The sequence below is a fragment of the Gopherus flavomarginatus genome, chromosome 1 (genome assembly GCF_025201925.1).
Source record: "Gopherus flavomarginatus isolate rGopFla2 chromosome 1, rGopFla2.mat.asm, whole genome shotgun sequence".
Classification (NCBI taxonomy): Eukaryota; Metazoa; Chordata; order Testudines; family Testudinidae; genus Gopherus; species Gopherus flavomarginatus.
This window is the reverse complement of record NC_066617.1, coordinates 231133981-231151414: the sequence shown is the minus strand read 5'-3', so window position 1 is coordinate 231151414 and position 17434 is coordinate 231133981. Positions and strand designations below refer to the sequence as shown.

Sequence of the window (17434 nt, the reverse complement as noted above, 5' to 3'; positions counted from 1 at the left end):
AGGCGGTGTGGGTATGGGGAACATGTGTGAGCATGTATACAGTCAAGTAATTGAGTATGCTCTCCAGTTCAGACATAGCCTGTGTTTGACAGGGCAGAGGAATCACACTGACTTCTGTGTCCTTGTGCTCCAGGCTGAAGAAGGTGAGACGGGACAGAGAAAACCTGAGGCCATGATCCTTAATGAGCCACAGATCTGACCGTGTGCAGGAGGAGGAGCAAGCTGTGCCATCTCAAGGAATCGTGTGCCCTGTGCACTCCCTCTGCATGCCATTGCCAGAGACATGGGGGAGGGACGGTGCTACTTGAAATGCAGTCTTTGCTATCTCACCTGGATTGATGCTGCTCTGACCTTGTTATATTTAACAGCTTCTTCTTGTCTTCTGCGCTCAAAAGCGCACACACCCGGCTGCTGTTAACAAAACTAGCAAGTGAATCAAGACTTCAGGTGAGCCTCCCCACAAGTTTTCCCTCCTCAGTTATTAATATTGTTAATTAGCATGGAGGTAGCCCCTAAAGGCCCCAGTCAATTTCATGGCTCCATTGTGCTAGGCACTGCAAAGACTTAAGAGGAGAAAGTCCTGGTTCCAAAGAGCCTAGAGATTATTTTTACTTGCCTGAGCCTGTAATATTAGAACATGTATGCTACATGTCACACTGTACTGGTCTTGACTGGTAGCATCTTCAGTTAAATACATTCAGATTTAAATCTGACACCAGCAGCCAACAATTGTTAAATTTTGCTGCTCTGTCTATGACCCAAGAGCAGTAGCAGGATTGAATTGATTAAAGTGCAAGGTCTCAGGCATGCTTCTTGTGAGTTAGCGAGCCCTTCTGATGTGTGTGTTTTCCTGACCCTCACCAACGCTGCTCTCCCCTACTTCCTATACATCTAGGCTCAGATCCTTCCCTTCCTGGGCAAAAAGACATGTAAGGGAAGAACATACATGAAAATAGTTCACAGATGCTGGACTTTTCAGGAGTCTTTGCATACTGTCCCCTCTGGAAACGGGCTTGAGTGATAAGGTTCTAGGAGAAGAAACAGTGTAAAATAAGCAGATTCTAGGATCCACAGGATTAACAGAGGACAAACCCCAAATGCCTGGCTTTCTATGCATAGGACTCTGGCTCACACCCCAGTACCCGTGGCTCATGGCTAAGTACACAGGCATCACATACTGGATCTGACCAATAGTCCATCTAGTGTAGGCTTCCATCTTATGTCCCAGAGGAAGGTGTGAGGAATCCCATGAGGCCACATTTTCAAAAGAGCTCAGCATGTTGGGTATTAAGCTCTTTTTCAAAATCCAGCTGTGACAGTTTGGGGAATATGTCTCTGTCAACTCATGAAATCTTTTTTGTATGTGAAATATGATTTATGGTTGTAACACTCATTGTGAATTTACTCAGCCATTTGGTAGCAGTGACCTGGCACACAGTGAACAGAACAGACTATGCCTGGGGAGCTGGCCATCAAGGACCATCAACAATTGAATAGCTCTACCTTAGTAGAACAACTGAGTTTCTGTTGCAGAACCAATGAATTGTAAGGGCTCTCTACCAACAGCCACATTGGTGAATGGAAAATCCCAGCATAAAGGAGCAACAGTCAAGGTGTCTCAGACTGCTTTTAAAAAGAGACATGCTGTCTGAGTAAGGTCAGCCATCCCAATCCAGAAACACAAGAGACAGCTAGAGGGGTGGGTGGGAGGAGAGAAGAGAACTTTGCCTTACCAAAGAGATCCTGATCAAGACCCAGGGACTCTCAGGAGCTGGGAGGACTGCGGACTTGCATTCAGGTTTTATTGTCCTGCCTAGATCTGTAACTTTCTTATGCTGTTTAAGAATGAAATATGTGTTTGTTTGAGAACTCCCTGTGCAAAGCCTGTGTTCCCTGCTTTACCTGCTGTGCGTCTCTGAAGAATTAAACTATAAACCATAGTGCCTACAAGGGTGGAGCGTGCCTAAGCAACTGGTGAGGCTTGGGAGATTCACCACTGGCCTTGGGGCCTAGGACAATTGGACTGCGGAGTGTCATGTCCCAAGGAAGGATTTCAGACAGAGAAATGGCACCCAGAAGTATGCTCTAGAGACCTAGCGCCAGACATAGTGCTTGAACTCTGTCCAGACCCAGTTGACTTGGATGCACATCTGATCCAAAGGTTGGTATGATTATGAGTCTGGTGAACTTCCATCATGGGGCTCTGCCAGGGCTGTTGTGCTGGCCATAGCTGTCCCAGTGGGACTGCTGAGCTCATATGAAAATCTGTCTCCATTTGTGGAAGTTTTTAAAAGGGCCTAAGTGAATTAGGTTTCTATGTCCTGTTGTCTTTCAATGGGATTTAGAAGCTTTTGAAAATTCTATTCACTGAACTCTTGACTATCTGGCTCTGAGCTCTTCTGAAAATCTGGCCTATTGTGGCCATTCATGGAATAAGGAGGAGTTTGTTCCTTATAGCTGTCTTATAGTGGTTGGCTTTATGACCCTTTTTTAAAAAAAAAGTCCTAAGTGTGACTTTGGCTAGTCTCATTATCCAATGGAAAGACACCGTAATGCAGTTGATAGGAACAGGGTTAGGACACAGGAGACCTGGATTCTATTTCCAGCTCTGCCAATGGCCTGCTGGGTAACTTTGTGCAAGTCATTTCACTTTTCTGTGCCTGAGTTTCCCCATCTGTATAACAGAGGTAATGGTACTTCCCTTCCTTTGTAAAGAGACTTGACATCTATAGATGAAAAGCACTAGCTATTGTATAAATGTGCAATCCCTTTACCTGCCCATGGTGAGTAAATACTACAGTGAGTGTGTGTTGTTAGTGATGAAAGGAGATATCCCAGCCATATTCCATTTATGTTAAGAATGAAAAGACCTCTGGGAAATGTCTTCATTGTTTCAGAATTATTGTTGCTGATTTACAAAGGCCAGATGTTGATGTTTAGATAAGGTCTATCAGTGAATGTTCTATGCTTTAGTGCACTGAAATGGCAAACTAAGGTTGATGTCAACTGTGACTTTGCAGTCTATATGGTTTTATGAAAATATGCTAAGGAGTGAATATAATGTAACTGGAATATGCTTCTTGCAAAAGGTCTCTTGTAAGGTATCATTACAAAGCTTATAATCTACTGAGTGTGATCATCCTATTTGTATAAATGTACCACTCTTGTATCTGAAACTAGAAATATGAAATATAACTCTGAGGGCCTATTGTAATTATGCAAAGTGTGAGCCATTAATGGTGGTTTGGAATCTTGATGACTCCCATTAACCAGGACAATTGTCTGCAGATGGCTGTGTTTCACCTGTAAGTCTTCTTGCATATGTGTGTGCTGGCAAGTGGGCAATGAAGTCTTGCAGTGACATGTGATCATGTCACCTGAACTGGAATCCATCTTTAACCTGGTGTCTTTCCATTGAGAAGGAGGGGGTGGGCACCCAGAGAGGGACAAAGGATTCCCAGCTTATGCAAAAGATATATAAAGGGGTGGAACAGAACAAAGAGGGAGAGAAACCATCATGAAGAATCCCCTACTACCACCTGAGATGGACAGGGCCTCCCAGAGGGGGGGCAAGTGGGGCAATTTGCTTCTGGTCCCGGGCCCCACAGGGGCCCTCAAGAGAATGCTCTGGCCCCGGCCCCACCTCCGCCTTCCCCCATCCCCAGGAGCCTCAGCGTGCTGCGTAGAGGAGCAGCCCTGGACAAAGCTAAAGCGGCATGGCTCAGGCGGGGCCTGAGCTTCGTCCCGCTCGAAGCCGCATGGTAAGGGGTGGAGCTGCAAGCTCCGGGGCCCCTCTGGAGCCACACCACTGCAGCGCTGTCCAGGGAGAAGCAGAATGGCAGGGAGGTGGGGCCGGGGGAGCTGGATAAGGGGCAGGGAGTCCTGAGGATACTCAGGGCACAGGGAGGGGGAAGAGGTTCTGGGGGTGGTGGTCAGGGGACAGGGAATGGGATCGTGGGCATTCTGGGGGTCTGTCAGGATTCAGCGGGGGGTCGGGGCAGTCAGGAGACAGGGAACAGGGGGGTTGGTGAGAGGTGGGGTGGTGGTTTGGGAGGAGATTTCAGGGGGGCAGTGATGGGGAAAGGAGTAGGATGGCTTGAGGATTCTGAAAGGGGCAGCAGGGGGGGCAGGAAGTGGGTGGGGGTCAGATAGGGGGCAGGGCCAGGCTGTTTGGGGAGGCACAGCCTTCCCTACCCTAAAGCTCATTCAGCAGTTTGAGGCTTGCAGACAGCTATTTAACACAAAGAGCCAAGCTGTTATCTTTTCCATGGGGGAGGGATCACATGAGAAGAGCAATATCCTACACCACCTACCTCTTTCCCAACCCTACCAAGGGAGACCCCCCCATCCCCTGCATTCCCCGAGGCTCCAGAGGGGTTAATTCAGTGATTCTCAAACTTTTGTACTGGTGACCCCTTTCACATAGCAAATCTTTGAGTGTGACCCCCCCTTATACATTAAAAACACTTTTTTATATATTTAACACTATTATAAATGCTGGAGGCAAAGTGGGGTTTGAGGTGGAGGCTGACAGCTCACGGCCCCCAGTAATAACCTCGTGACCCCCTGAGGGGTCCTGTTCCCCAGTTTGAGAACCCCTGGGTTAATTTAATTTTACCACCCTGTGTCCATGCATGTGCTATTTTGAGCATTTCAGTTGTCACAGCATAGGCTCATCCCAGATTCTGGAACAAGCTCAAATGCTCAGTTCGTGGACTATGTACATAGTCTATACTAAAGACAAACCCACAATAACCATCTCCAGTTTGTGAGGGACCCCGTGGAGCCAGTCTCTGGAAACAGATACATTCATGGAGGTTAAGTCCATTAATGGCTATTAGCCAGGATGGGTAAGGAATGGTGTCCCTAGTCTCTGTTTGTAAGAGGGTGGAGAAGGATGGCAGGAAAGAGATCTCTTGATCATTACCTGTTAGGTTCACTCCCTCTGGGGTGCTTGGCATTGGCCACTGTCAGTAAACAGGATACTGGGCTGTATGGACCTTTGGTTTGACCCACTACGGCCGTTCTTATGTTCTTATGTTCTAAGCTAAATGAACCCAAAGTTATGGAGACAGATGTGAGTCAAGGAAGCCAGCAGAGTATCAGAAACCTGGAAAAATCTCTGACTGGATGAGCTCAGGCATTTGGTCACAAGCTGAGGTGGTTCAAAAGTTTTGGATTTTTTTTTAAGCAGAATTTTTTATTTTTCTTTAAACAAACACAGCAAGCAACAAGTATTTGGCCACACACATCTGAAATCCCAAACCATGTTCAGGTTTTGGCAGACTAATTTCAGCTTTTCAATTAAAAAAAACACAACAAATTTTGAAGGAAAGCAGACATTGTCCGTGATTTTTTCTGCTTTTTAAAAACCTCTAGTTTTCAATCTAAAAAAAGTTTTGACGGAAAATATTTGTCTAACCGTTTTAATGAGCTTTAATGTCTTTTAACACTAGCTGATGCTGAGAACCAGTGATACCTTGTAAAGGTGACTTGAAAAGAAGTTGTCTCAAAACTAGGTTTGTGCCAAGATGTGGAAGTTTTTTAAATGTTTATTTTTCCCAGGGTTTCCCTAGGAGAGTGAGGGGCAAGTGGGGCAATTTGCCCTGGGCTCCACAGGGGCCCCCACGAGAATATAGTATTCTATAGTATTGCAACTTTTTTTATGGAAAGGGCCCCTGAAATTGATTTGCCCCAGGCCCCCTGAATCCTCTGGGCGGCCCTGGAATTGGAACAAGAGCTGTACCAGGGGAAAGAATTGTTCCCAGGCCTGGAAGGAGTCTAGTTTTTTCTGAGGAAAAAACTTACTGAAGCATCTCTGAGGGTGAGATTATCTATATTCAGTTTGATTAGACATAGATTTGTGCGTTTTATTTTATTTTTCTTGGTGACTTACTTTGTTCTGTCTGTTACTACTTGGAACCACTTAAATCCTACTTTCTGTATTTAATAAAATCACTTTTTACTTATGAATTAACTCAGTATGTATTAATACCTGGGGTAGCAAACAACTGTGCATATCTCTCTATCAGTGTTATAGAGGGCGAACAATTTATGAATTTACTCTATATAAGCTTTATACAGGGTAAAACAGATTTATTTGGGTTTAGACCCCATTGGGAGTTGGGCAGCTGGGTGTTAAAGACAAGAACACTTCTGGGAGGGGCTTTCAGGTGAACCTGCAGCTTTGGGGCAAGTAATTCAGAATCTGGGTCTTTGTTAGAGCAGACAGGAGTATCTGGCTCAGCAAGACAGGGTGCTGGGGTCCTGAGCTGGCAGGGAAAAGGGGTAGAAGTAGTCTGGGCACATCAGGTGGCAGCTCCCAAGGGGGTTTCTGTGATCCAACCCATCACATCAACAACTCAACATTTTTGTAACATAAATATTGTTTCAAGCTTCACAGTATTTGGCTTTTCCTTCTCTTGCTTTGTCTCTTGAACTTTCCATTCTCTGAATCTCCATTTCTAACCTTCATCTTTTCCTTTTGACAAACAAGACATAAGACTTTCTAACAATCTCTTGTAGCCGCTGAAAACATAACATGCTGCATGGCTGTTGTCCATTCTCTTTTTCTCCAGCAATGTCCCCTCTCCCATGCTGTAGGTGCTTCTATTAGAGCTTCTCTTCTCTTCTGCATAGCCACATAATCCCATTTCTGTTGGACTGCCATGATTTGGCTCCCCATTGCCCTGAAAGGAAACAAAGGCTGCTACAGTAACTAACAACAGAGGCTGATAGACATTTTGTGTGTGTGTGTATGTGTTTCCATTTTTCTGAGCCAAATGCATGGTATGTTCTTAAGAGTAAACTTTAACTTTTGTCATACCTTTTTGTTTCAAATGAGAACAGTGAGATTTATTTCTTTTCCTACTTTCTTCCAGTAAGCAGTGGGGCCTCGCTTTGACAAAGCAGTCATTCATGTGCTTAACTTTAATCATGTAAGTAGTCCTGGTTGAACTGAAGCATGTATTTAAGTTCATTGCTGAATCAGGGCCTGAATGGATAGCAGCAAAGCTAGCATCAAGTGCTTACGTAGATCACATGGTTGAGTCAAAACCCAGTTACCTATAGGCTACAATGTTCCCTCTGATCCTTAACCCCATGGTAGCATGGAACTCATGAGTATCTGGAAATTAAAGTTTGTCCAATGATATTTGGAAATATTCATCTCAGTCTAACAGTCAGTATTTATGCTTTTTAAGAAATGTATTGTTTGATTCACTCATCCCTTCTTGTGAATAATTCTGGAAGTTGGTAGCTTATTTTAAAATCGCAAAATTACCAGGGTGCAAGCCAGACCAGTTAGGGACTGTATCACCATGTGCCCCATAACCTTGGGTGCCACACAATGATTTGCTGCAGTTGCTCCCAACCCGAGCCACTCACAACCAACCTGACAGCAGGCAGGTCATATCCTGAATGTCTGTGTATAGCTATAGCCCTGGTCCAGCATCTCTGATCCCAGGAGCCGGTCAGCAAACACCAGCCACATTCCAGCAGCCTTGGTATTACCTGCAGAGTGACCCCAACCTCCCAGGTCTGATTTTCCCCAAAATGTGTGTTCTGCACTGTCCAGCCCTCTCCTGGACAGTTTGGATAGTAGAGGTCCACTGCCCCTGTAAAGGGTCGATATTCAACAGTTTGCTACTTTAACTGGAGTTACCACACAGCCCAGTTTAATCACAACACTGGATTAGTTTAGATTAAAAATAAAACAAGTTTAACTGCAAAGAGATAGATTTTAAGTGAGTACAAGTACAAGGTATTAAAGTCAGAAATGGTCACTAGAGAAATAAAGATAAAACGCTTTCTAGTAGTGAAAACTTGACAAATTAGACTTGATTCAAGGTAAAATCTTTACCTCAGGTTCCCAGCAACATAGCTGACCAAAGTCTCAGGACAGGATCTCCCCCAGGATAACAGGGCTGGTTCCTTTGTCTTCTCAGGTGAAAGAGAAAGAGAGATGCCTTGGGATGTTCTTGCTCCTCAGTTTTGTAGTTCAGTCACCCTTGGACGTGGATTCTTCTGAGGATTACCCATCAAATCAAAGTGTATTCAAACAGTAGAGAAGGCAACATGGAATCTGATAGAGAAGATGGCTCCATACTCTTTCTTCTCACATGTGTATGCTGAAATGCAGATTTCATTGTCTCCTGCCATTTCCCTCCTCTTGCTGTCTCAAGGGCCCTGTTAACTACTTTTATGTAAATTTAGGTAAACACATTCCTTTGTTTAGGATAGGCCTCTTTAACACCTTTCTCCTAGTCAGGGCTTTGTGAGTTTACATATGTGCTAACAACAGCATGCAAGGAGAAGTCATAACTTTACAAATAATGTTCCTACATATATTTCACCATGATATTACTGACCAGCAAGTTATTAGTTTTCAGATGATACCTCCCAAGGCATATTTTGTACAACTATTATTTAACCAGGTAAGGTGTAAATATACGGGTGCTTTCGATCACAACCAGTTGCAAAGGTAACTTTCAAATTACATAACTTCACTGAATTTTTAGTGTGATTTAAATTTACCCTCATTTCTTCAGAAGAAAGAGTCCTCATATTGTGAGTTGCAATTCTGTTACAAAGCAGCGAGGAATTAGTCACTTGGAGTGACCTAGATACATGCTTCATCTAAATGTGTATTATTGTTCTGTGTATACAATTACATTGAACAGAAGTGTTTGGATCACTAGCATGAAAGGCACCTCATAAATAGAAATTCCTGAATTAAACAGTAAAATTTACCACTTCCCATAGTTGCCATGGAATTCCTGAATTATAGCGATGTTTCCAATAATGTGCAGATTTCAAGCTGCTTGGTTTATGGCAGTTGCTTAGTTTTCATAAGCGTCTACCGAGGCTAACTATAATATTGATTTTGTCTTAATTGGTCAAGTTCAGTGGAGTTGTCCCGGGGGATGATTTTATTTTATTTTATTGAAGCAGATTGAATGTTAAAATGCCAACACTCTCAGTTGCAAAGGTATAATTGCTGGGCAAACCATAGTATTTGCAGGCTAATAAAAGAGTGTTTTTTTAAGGCATTCCCTGAACCACATCTAAGAGTGAATTAAATGAGACAATGAAGCTCTTTTCGCTTATAATACTGAAAAAACCAAGAGGAAACAATAAAACAGTTTTATTGGTTTAAAGAGTTAACAGTGGCTTCTTTTGTGACCAGGCAGTGATTAAATTGTCCAGCAGGTGGCTGGCATTCTCCAGCAGAAGCCTGCAGCTTCCATGCTATTACTGTAATCATTTAAGCAAGCTTGCTATCCTCCTGCAAAGCAGGGAGAGCGTTGACGTCCAGAGGTTCCTGCCTATAGGATCAGAGTCTTTAAAAGAGCTGTTCCCTTCCCTCACGTTTAAACCCAGCCTACAGCTGCAGGTTCTGAGAACTGGAAGAGAGTGGGAAATGCAGTTTGACAGCTACAATCAAAAGTTTTGCAAAATGTAATTCAGACTGAACTCTGCTCAGGAGCAGCGTGCTGATGCTGAGAATTTAACTAGCCTGGATTCTGAAAATTCCATGTGTCTATTTGTCTCTTAATTTGGTAAATGGCCTTTTAGAACTGAGTAATACTTATTCGCAAGCCAAATGAATGAGAGGGAGAAAAGTTCCAGAATCAAACTGATTCCAGATTATGGAAATAGTTCTGTTCAGTGACTTTTAAAAAAAAATCACAGTGAAATATGACTTTCAGTCTCTTCTGTCTATTTAAAAGACGCATACAGCAAGAAAATTCAACTCAAGAAGCTTCATGTGAGGATTTTTGAACAAGAAAATTATCTTCCAGTAGAACCGAATTCAGACAATGGCTTCTGAAGAGCATTTTCTTCTAGACTTGAAAGTGGATAACTTTATTCTTTGCAACATCTCCATCAATCACAGTGCAAATCTTTCCATCCCGAGTGATGATTGGTTCTACCCAGGTTTCCTGTATGCCATTCCAACTATTTATGGAATCATCATTTTGATAGGACTTATTGGCAATATCACTTTGATTAAGATCTTTTGTACTGTGAAGTCCATGAGAAATGTTCCTAATTTGTTCATCTCCAGTCTGGCTTTAGGAGATCTACTCCTCTTAGTGACCTGTGTCCCTGTGGATGCCAGCAGGTACCTAGCTGACGAATGGCTCTTTGGTCGAGTTGGATGTAAACTTATCCCCTTTATACAACTCACTTCAGTGGGGGTATCAGTCTTCACACTTACAGCTCTCTCAGCAGACAGGTGAGCCTCCTACTGAAAGCCCGAAATGTGATCTAGACTTTTATGGACCCACAGGCCATATAAGGTACAAATGCAGATAGGTAAAATATATATTGTTGCCAATTTAATTTAATAGATTAATGCAATTTCAGTTTATTTCTGGTGTTCATGCCTCCAAACACAAATGTTAGTGGGGAGGTTTTCTGAGGCTACACTGAGTCTTTGAACAGATTAGTTAACAATGTCAGTTTAATTTAAGGCAAAGAAAAATGATAGAAGATGAAGATAAAGTTAAAGCCTGGTGAGAAAAGTATCCATTAGTGAAGGATAATTTGTCCTAAGGCAATATTACAAGTTTTTTAAATGAGATGATTTAGTCACAGGTCTTCACCAGGTCATATTTCAAAAAGTGTGACGACACTGAAGTAGCAATTTACTATAGGTGAAATCACTTCTCTCTGATATCACAGCTTTCACATAGCTGATTTCATCTGAGGCAACAGTTTATCATGTATGTTCAAAATATCCAAAATTAGGTGCCTGATGTTAGGGACCTAAATCCACATTGGACAGCTAAGTGGCCTGATTTTCAGAGATCCTGCCCTCAAAAGATTTGCCCTGGTTCACTGATTTGCCATTATCTAACCAAAACTGATCTGTGCTATAATTTCTGGCAAATGTGTTTCTCCAATTAGTGTTCAATTTAGCTATAACATTCTAATATATATATTATATATCAAAAAGCCTTACATGAACCTAAAACAGCTTGATTCCTACACCCTCAGCAGTTTTCAGAAGTCAAATGCTGAGGGTGTAGGAATCAAGCTGTTTTAGATTCATGTAAGGCTTTTTGAATTAATTTTATAAACTTTAGTCTTCAAAAGTCAACAGACATTTAAATTGTAATATTATGTCTAAGGATACAGCCTACTTTTCTGCTATATTACAAGAATTCACTTGCAGTACAGCTCTTACATAAATGCATGCCTATGTCAAATAGCCCAAAACGTCTTATTTGCACTCTGTGCTGCAGAACTGAAGTAACAGATTAATGAATAGTGCTACACCTGCTTTAAGTTCTGAAACCTCACAAAGGTAGCAACTCTTCCAGTAAGAAAAATGGTGTCAGTTTTGTTCTGCACCGAAAGACATTATTTGGATAGTATTTGCCTGTTCATAAGGAAATCAAATATAAGCTGCTCTGCATAGATACAATTAACCATGTGTCAGTCTGGTTGGGTTTTCCTTCAAAAATCACTTCAAATATTTTCACTGACTCCTAGATGTGCTCTGTGGCTTTAAAACAAAGAAATAAAGACCAGTCCATGACACTTCAGGAGAGTGGTTGAATGTCAGTGGGAATGGAATACAGTTTTGTAGTCACAGTGATTCAACGACTGTATATTAGTGCACACATAAAGACACCATTATCAGTGTCAGTCCTAGATAAAGCATATACCTTAATGAAGCCAATACTTTTCAGTCCATTTGCTGTAAGAGAGGCTAGAAAACGAGCAAAGCTATACAAATGCACCAGAACAGGATCTTATCCACCTGTGCTCTTCATTTCTGTGTGTGACAAGCAAGTGGGATCTCCTCCTAGCACAGCTCATTTGAGAGGTTACTGAAAAGGAGGGATCTGTAATGATGGTATTTCTTTCTTTAGAAACCATTGAAAATCAGTATCCTTTCGATGGGCTTAATATAAATCACTCAAAACATGTCGGGAAAAGAAGAGTTCACTGTAAAGGACAAATTACACCAAGGGAAAGATTTGTTGCTACCTGATCACATGCCAGTAAAAGCAAACAGTGCAGATGCTTTTACTGAACAATCTGTGAACACAAGCTACTCCTGGAACAAGGGAGCTGAAACAGAAAACTGCAGCTGTAGCAAGCTGTTTTCCAGAGACTGAAACTCTTAATTTCAGCCCCATTTGAACCCAAAAACATTTGCCCGTCATGCTGTGCTAATAGTTGAAAAATGCACCACACTGAAATGTTGTTTTGGGAAAATGACTTCAGGAACTAAGGCACTCTTCTTTCTGGCACAATCTGCCCACTCTCTGAGGTAGATTTTGAACTCACTGTATGAGGTTGTATCCATGAAACAGCTATTAACCTTAATTAGAGTGAAGAAACTTAAATCCTGTGCATCACAATGGAACTGTTCCTTTAGGGGCCTTTTCTGTTTAGTTTCCTAAGATTTTTATTTTGGTTATTGTCAGTGCTGCTGGGATCATAAAGTTGCAAAAGAACAGGAGGTCACATTGGCCAGCTTCCAGATGCTTGGTAATATAATGTTTATTTTCTGGAGACTGTCAGCTTACGTTCCAGAATCCAATTAAAATTTGCAGAATCATTAAAAAAAATCTCTCTAGACTTTAACCCTCGTGGGTACAAAGAAAGCCGTGCAAGTGTGAATCACCTGTAAACCGATGCAGTGATCTGCACCTGAATCAGAGCCAGTCTGAGATGGTAGCTTTATTATGTATGAACTTTGTCATTCTTCTCGGTAAAGTGTTGACACTTAAAGCCAGTGGTTACAATTTCATTGTTTACTATTTCAGTGTTGATCAAAGTATGTGAGGAAGGACAAGGAAGGTCATATTTCTGAGGAGCTCCTTAATCTACTTTGAGTGGCATCCAAGCCCCACTAAAAGTAAGCTTAGTCCACAGAACTCAGCTGGGCATCTGAGTCTCACCAAGGAGGAGCATAGCCCAAGGATCCCAGCAGGGCATTCCATCCACACTAAGAGGAACCACATCTGGGGGGCCAAGTAGTGCATCTGATGGTCAGTAAGGGTTTGTTCAGGAGAATCTGAACCCTACTGCCCTATTATATCAAAGTCATGGAGCCCAGGAGAGCATGAATATCTGCACAGCCCATTTTTATGTCTCCAGTGGAGGGGGCTTGCCATAGCATCACAAACATTTTTTCCCATTCATCTTCTACATAAGAGTAAACTCAATTCTAGTGTGCCTCAGGCACCGTTAGCAAAGTTGCAGTGTGTTGATGGAAAAAAACACTATTATTATTGTTTATTGAAGTGGTACCTAGAGGCCCCAATTAGGGATCAGAGCTCTATTGTATTAGCTGCTGTAAGAGCATATAGTAAAAATAGAGTCCCATGCCCAAATAGCTTATAGTTGTATCTTACAATTTAAGCACAAGGTGAGAAACAATAGGTAGAATCAACAAGCAGATTGGGGGCAGGATTCACAAGGTAGCAGTGAGATGAGTATGATAGTATAATAAGCAGTAGTCACAGCACCCTGTTGTGTAGGCATCATGGCAGAGGTGAGTTTTAAGGAGATTGGAGAGAGGAGGGTGAAGTGACTTTGCAGATTTTTTTGGGGAACTACTCCCTTGCAATCTTGCTCTGGTATTTACATTGAGCTAATTTGGTATGGAAATCAGGGAGAAGGAATAAATAGGAAAACCCAGATGTTTGACCATAATGACACTTTAACCACTGAGCCACCACACTATTTAAAGTTGCTTCTAGTAGAGAAACCAGAAGAGCTACAAAAAACATAATCAGACTGAGTGCCACAGGGAACTTTATATATTTATTTACTTTACTGATTTTCTTTTAATTGCCAAATGCACTGAACTTATCAACCAGGAAAAGTTTAATGAAAGTACAATGTAGAAGAAATGCAATTTTTAAGTTCAAGATAAAATAATTCAATGAGTTGATTCAAGCCAATGTAACATACCCTGTGCTCAGATGAAGAGAGCATCCCAATTAGCAGAGTCTATGACAAGCTTACTGCAGCACATGGCAATAAATAACTCTTTAACCTTGACAGCCCTACACACATACACACACACACTGATTTTTTTGTTAAGTGCAAAGTGGCTATTTAATGACAGTAAGAATGATGGAAACTGCAGCAATGAAATGTGACTTTTCCTAACTTTTTTTCATTAATGAAAAATTAAAGTTTATATTTTATGGGCAAATGTTCATACTGCTCTGGTTTTCTGAAGTTAATTTTAACATCAATTAATCCATGTTTTCATCACATCATGTGACCACTCTCATGTCTTTCCACTCTGTTGAAAAATCTGTTCCACCGGTCTCCAGTCAGATTTGGAATCTTTAAGAAACAACCCACTCAAAAAAATGCCACTCATGATGAGCTTTCAATGAAGTGATCTTCCCCTGAAAGGTCATTTTGACTGGTTTGGAGACATTTGTATTTCCTTTACAGGAAATTTTCTTTATGCTCATTCTTTCCTTTGAGCCTGTCATAAGGAAGAATGAATTCACTGGGACAATGGTATGAAGTCTGTGATCTTTAAGCAGTTTGTTTAGCGTTCCCTAGAAAGAATGAACAGAACTTCTCTGTTGAGCCACTAGTTGTGATCTCAGGCCACAGAAAGATGCAGTTCAGTTGTATAAGGCCCGGACTAGATGGGGGGCAGGGGGAATCGATCTAAGTTACGCAACTTTAGAGACATGAATAACGTCGCTGAAGTCAACGTACTTAGACCTACTCGCCGCGGTCTCTTCACCATGGTGGGTTGACTGCTGCAGCTCCCCTATCGACTCCACCTGCGCCTCTCACGGCGGTGGAGTACAGGAGTTGACGGGAGAGTGCTCGGGGGTCAATTTATCGCTTATAGACTAGATGCGAAAAATCAAACCCTGCTGGATCAATCACTGCCCGCCGATCCAGTGGGTAGTGTAGACATACCCTTAGAAACAGAATGTTCTAGAGGAATAAGCACAGGACTAGGAGCAATGAATTCCTGCTTTCTAATCATAGACCTGATGTGGACTTCCTCTGTTGACATAATTAAGTCACTTAATCTTTCTGTTGTAGTTTTCCCATCTGTACAATAGGGATATGACCATCCCACCACACAGTGTTCACTAACATACACACAAATCCCACCAATGATTTGCCCTGCAGGGACCTACAACTTATTTAAACAATTGAACTGTCACTTGCAAAACTTCTGTCATTGTTAGCAGCTATGCACAAACACCAGGACAAACTTCTGAGCTCTATTTCTCCTACAGCAGGAGACTAGGATGGGGGCAGAAAACCATTGATTGGTTAAAAGTGGGTGTACCCTAAAACAGGGGTTGTCATAAACAGATAGCTAAGGGTTAACGTCTCTTTCACCTGAAAAGAAGTAATCTGAAACACCTGACCAGAGGACCAATCAGGAAACAGGACTTTTTCAAATCTGGGTGGAGGGAAGTTTGTGTCTGAGTCCTTTGTTCTGGTCTTCTGTCTGACTCTCTCTCAGCTATGAGAGGATTTCTGTTTCCTGCTTTCTAATCTTCTATTTCCAAGTTGTAAGTACAAATATAGTAAGGCAGTAAGGTTTCTATTGTTTTCTTTTGTATTTACATGGGTATAGTTGCTAGAATGTTTTGAATTGTATTCTTTTTGAATAAGGCTGTTTGTTCATATTTCTTTTAAGCAATTGACCCTGTATTTGTCACCTTAATACAGAGAGACCAATTTTTATGTATTTTTCTTTCTTTTTACATAAAGCTTTCTTTTTAAGACCTGTTGGAGTTTTTCTTTAGTGGGGAACTCCAGGGAATTGAGTCTGTGCTCATCAGGGAATTGGTGGGAGGAAGAAGTCAGGGGAAAATCTGTGTGTGTTAGATTTACTAGCCTGACTTTGCATTCCCTCTGGGTGAGGGGGGGAAGAGAGATTAGCTCTCGGTACTTTTGTTTTCCAAGACTGGAAACGGGGAGGGTGGAATCCCTCAGTTTAGATTCACAGAGCTTGCTTCTGTGTGTCTCTCCAGGAACACCTGGAGGGGGGAAGGGAAAAGGTTTATTTCCCTTTGTTGTGAGACTCAAGGGATTTGGGTCTTGGGGTCCCCAGGGAAGGTTTGGGGGGACCAGAGTGCCCCAAAACACTCTAATTTTTTGGGTGGTGGCAGCTTTACCAGGTCTAAGCTGGTAACTAAGCTTGGAGGTTTTCATGCTAACCCTCATATTTTGGACGCTAAGGTCCAAATCTGGGACTAGGTTATGACAGGGGTTCTCAACATTTTTCTTTTGGAGGCCCCCCCCAACATGCTATAAAAACTCCATGACCCAGTTGGGGGAGGGCTCTGGGCTTCAGCTGGGGGAAGTGGGGCTTATGCTCCACCAGGCTGGGGGGGCTTGGGGTTTTAGGCCTGCAAAGCAGGGGGTTTGGGGCTTTATCCCCATGGGGTTGGGGAGTCTGGGTATCTGTCCTGTGGGAAGCTTCTACTGGGGCTTGGGTCTCCAGGCTCAGGGATTCTGCCCTGTGGGGCAACTTCCATCAGGGCTCAGTGTACCAGGGCTCCAGGCTTCAGACCCACAGGGTGCTGGGGCTTAGAACTCTGGGTTTTAGCTCCGCAGGTGGGGGCTCGGATCTTCCACCCCGCAGGGTGCTGGGGCTCAGGAGTCGAAGCTTCAACTGCCAGGGCTCAGGACTCTAAGCGGCCCTGCTTGGTGGACCCCCTGGAAGAGCTCGCAGTCTCCCAGTGGGCTGTGGAGCTCCGGTCGAGAACCACTGCCCTAAAGAATCATCTTACAAACTATCCGCTAAACCCTTAAGCCCAATCTGTGAATAATAGTGTGATCATAGTAGACAGGAATCAGTTAAATTATAGGAAGTGGGAAAACTGTTTTACTGGATGAGACGGGTATGCTACTGACTCTTTACTGTTTATTTACTCTTTATGTTCCAGTAAAGCCCAGAGGCCCCAATTAGGGTCACATCCTCATTGTGCTAGGTCTGTACAAACCAATAATAAATTTTTTAGTGCATAGACAGTTTAAAGAACAGACACAACATTTGAATGAGACAACAAGTGAGGGAGGGGGCACAAGGAAGAGGTAACAATAATATGAATGTGTTTTCAGGTTGGCTACATTGTGCACACATCTGCTCAGCTGTGTTGGGTATGAGCAAGGAAGGTTGTATCCTGCGCAGTTCGGCTTTGTATCCACCTGGGTGGCTGCTGGCTTCCTGTGAGCTCTTCAGCGGTGTAGAGGCAGATAGGAAATGCTAAAAAGTGTGGGGTATTTGAAGCTGTGCTCCATGCCTATCAGGCACCATTGCAGGGTATGAAAGAACAGGAAAATAAGTACTGGCTGTGTGGTGGGAGAGAAGCTTGGTGAATCCTTGGAGAAAGAGTGTGTATGTTTTCTAAAGTTTATGGGTAAATCCTGCTAGAAGAAGACTGTTCATCTGGGTTATTGT

General features: G+C 42.6%; 1 protein-coding gene and 1 long non-coding RNA gene across 2 annotated transcripts in view; one reads left to right on the top strand and one right to left on the bottom strand.

The window, feature by feature from the left end:
• Positions 1 to 6051: 6051 nt before the first annotated feature.
• LOC127056789 (uncharacterized) overlaps positions 6052 to 17434 on the bottom strand; it is a 48693-nt gene continuing 37310 nt past the window's right edge. Inside the window, exon 3 of the long non-coding RNA XR_007775916.1 lies at positions 6052 to 6689. This is a non-coding gene — a long non-coding RNA (uncharacterized LOC127056789). The remainder of the gene's footprint in view (positions 6690 to 17434) is intronic.
• Positions 9822 to 17434, top strand: part of GRPR (gastrin releasing peptide receptor) — a 32498-nt gene continuing 24885 nt past the window's right edge. Inside the window, exon 1 of the mRNA XM_050964286.1 lies at positions 9822 to 10240. Coding sequence (XP_050820243.1) covers positions 9822 to 10240 — 419 coding nt within the window. The remainder of the gene's footprint in view (positions 10241 to 17434) is intronic.